At 75.6% G+C, this 1055-nt stretch overlaps 1 protein-coding gene across 1 annotated transcript in view; it reads right to left on the bottom strand.

The window, feature by feature from the left end:
* Window positions 1-1055, bottom strand: part of EMIHUDRAFT_216365 (hypothetical protein) — a gene marked incomplete at both ends in the record, with an annotated part of 8471 nt that overhangs the window by 939 nt on the left and 6477 nt on the right. Inside the window, one exon of the mRNA XM_005762157.1 lies at window positions 184-531. Coding sequence (XP_005762214.1) covers window positions 184-531 — 348 coding nt within the window. The remainder of the gene's footprint in view (window positions 1-183; window positions 532-1055) is intronic.

Genomic DNA, 1055 nt, shown 5'->3' with positions numbered 1-1055 from the left:
GGGGGGGGGGGGGGGGAACTCTGGGACAGGGCGTGGAAGGAGGGCAAGAAGAGGGCAGGAGGGAGGGCAGGAGGGAAGGTGGAGAGGGCGAGGAGAAAGGGCAAGAGGAAAGGAGGGAGGGAGGAGAAGGGGGGGGGGGGGGGGCGCCTTGCGGAAGAGGAGCTCGCCCGCATCGTCGTACACGGAGATCGTGGACGCGCCGCCACGGAGGCTGATGTTCGCCTCCAGCTCGAGGTCGTTCTCGAGGCGGACGATGTCGTTGTCGGCCGTGAGGTAGACGGCGTGGCCGGTGCCGTACGGCGTCCTCCAGGTGTGCGTGATGTCGCCGCTGGAGGCGTCGACCAGGTAGACGTCGGTGGAGGTGTGCGGCGTGATGAGCAGGTAGCCGGGGTCGGGCTCCTCGCTCTTGAGGAGGCCGACAGTGCTGCTGCCGGAGGCAAGGCACGTGCCCGGCACTGACGTGCCGTCGTTGATCTCCTCAAATGTCCCTGCCGCCGCCTGGGCCTCCTCTGTCATCGCCGCCTCCGCCGCCTCCATGAGTGAAGCATTGGTGCAGAAGTCTTCACCCGGCGACAGCGGGGGCCCGGCGGGGGGAGCCGGCGGTGACGGCGAGGCGGACGGCGGCGGCGGAGAGGGCGAGGCGGAGGGAGGCGGCGGCGACGGAGATGCGGACGGCGGCGGCGGCGACGGCGAGGCGGAGGGCGGCGGCGGCGACGGCGACGCGGGGGGAGGCGGCGGCGACGGAGATGCGGACGGCGGCGGCGGCGGCGACGGCGAGGCCGACGGAGGCGGCGGGGACGGCGACGCGGAGGGAGGCGGTGGCGACGGCGACGCGGAAGGAGGTGGGGGGGAGGGAGAGGCGGAGGGAGGCGGCGGCGAGGGCGATGCGGACGGCGGCGGCGGCGACGGCGACGCGGAGGGCGGCGGCGGCGAGGGCGAGGCCGACGGAGGCGGCGGCGACGGCGACGCGGATGGCGGCGGCGGCGACGGCGAGGCCGACGGAGGCGGCGGGGACGGCGACGCGGAGGGAGGCGGTGGCGAGGCGGGGTCCTCGG

This window comes from Emiliania huxleyi (genome assembly GCF_000372725.1).
Source record: "Emiliania huxleyi CCMP1516 unplaced genomic scaffold EMIHUscaffold_69, whole genome shotgun sequence".
NCBI classification, from domain to species: domain Eukaryota; phylum Haptophyta; order Isochrysidales; family Noelaerhabdaceae; genus Emiliania; species Emiliania huxleyi.
This window is presented reverse-complemented; position numbering and strand designations above follow the sequence as displayed.